General features: G+C 42.0%; 1 protein-coding gene across 1 annotated transcript in view; it reads right to left on the reverse strand.

Annotated features, from left to right (window-relative positions):
* Window positions 1-360, reverse strand: part of chchd4a (coiled-coil-helix-coiled-coil-helix domain containing 4a) — a 2,597-nt gene extending 2,237 nt beyond the window's left edge. Inside the window, exons 1-2 of the mRNA XM_013914188.1 lie at window positions 339-360; window positions 160-218 (exon numbers count right to left, since the gene is read on the reverse strand). Of these exons, the coding sequence (XP_013769642.1) occupies window positions 160-218; window positions 339-360 (81 nt within the window). The remainder of the gene's footprint in view (window positions 1-159; window positions 219-338) is intronic.
* Window positions 361-1,008: the final 648 nt, after the last annotated feature.

Consider the following 1,008-nt stretch of genomic DNA (forward strand, 5'->3'; position numbering starts at 1 on the left):
GTGAAAAGCTATAATAAGTATGACAGTGACTGGCTTTTCACCTACTGCTTGAAACTCATGGCAGCACCAAGAGCAACACTGCTAGTTGTTTAACAGCACCGCAGTCACTGTTTTACATGCACTTTACTGCAGTAATCAGAGCATTAAGTCAAAAAGTACTGCAATCTGTTTGAAAGCTGTGTTGGCTATAGCAGGAGGCTGGCCGGTTTCCTGACATACTGTAACAAACAGTAAGGTCTCACTGGGTGTAGACGTTAGCCTAGCATGGTGGTGGTGGGTCGCTCGGTGACATTGCTCAGCCATGGAAGCAAAAATGAATGAAAGAAGATAAAAATTACCTTCCTGCCTGCAGTAAGACATGTCTGCTGATGCTACGGCTCGTCGGGCCTCGTCCTCCGGGAGCAAAGTTGACTAGTGCGAGAAAGACTATTTAGCAAATTAAACGATTTCATTTGACAAGCTACCCGGCGTCCAGACGCCTGACCCGACCACACGCGGGCGCGCAGTAATGACGTCACTCAAGTGTTCTGTAAATGCGTTACAAAACAAGATTTAAAAAAAAAGACTAGACAACGTATAAAGGAGGGGCATCTGTGGTGTCTCGGAAACGATGGCTAGAGGACGGCAGAATTCCTCTTTCTTAGGTTAGAAAGATATAATGCAAAACTGAAAACAGTTACTCGTTTAAGAATAGAAGAAGTTGAACTGATAACCCGAAAATTATATCTAATTCTGTTCATTTTATTATATAAAAAAAACTTTATACATCAAAATAGTGTGAGAGTGATGCTCTGGCTTTTCTAAACTCTTTACAAAACACTCCCAAACTTGAGCAGGAAGATAAGGAATTATGTGGCGCTCCGTTATCACTTAAAGAAATCATAGACTGTGTAAGACGGCTGAAAATAATACATCACCGGGGACAGGTGGCCTTTCATCTCATTCTATAAATTATTTGCTCCCCAGTGAGCTCCCTTTTTTATTGCAACGGTTTAATGAACGCATATC

This window comes from Pundamilia nyererei, unplaced genomic scaffold (genome assembly GCF_000239375.1).
Source record: "Pundamilia nyererei isolate P.nyererei 1_Seehausen unplaced genomic scaffold, PunNye1.0 scaffold00178, whole genome shotgun sequence".
Lineage (NCBI taxonomy): Eukaryota > Metazoa > Chordata > Actinopteri > Cichliformes > Cichlidae > Pundamilia > Pundamilia nyererei.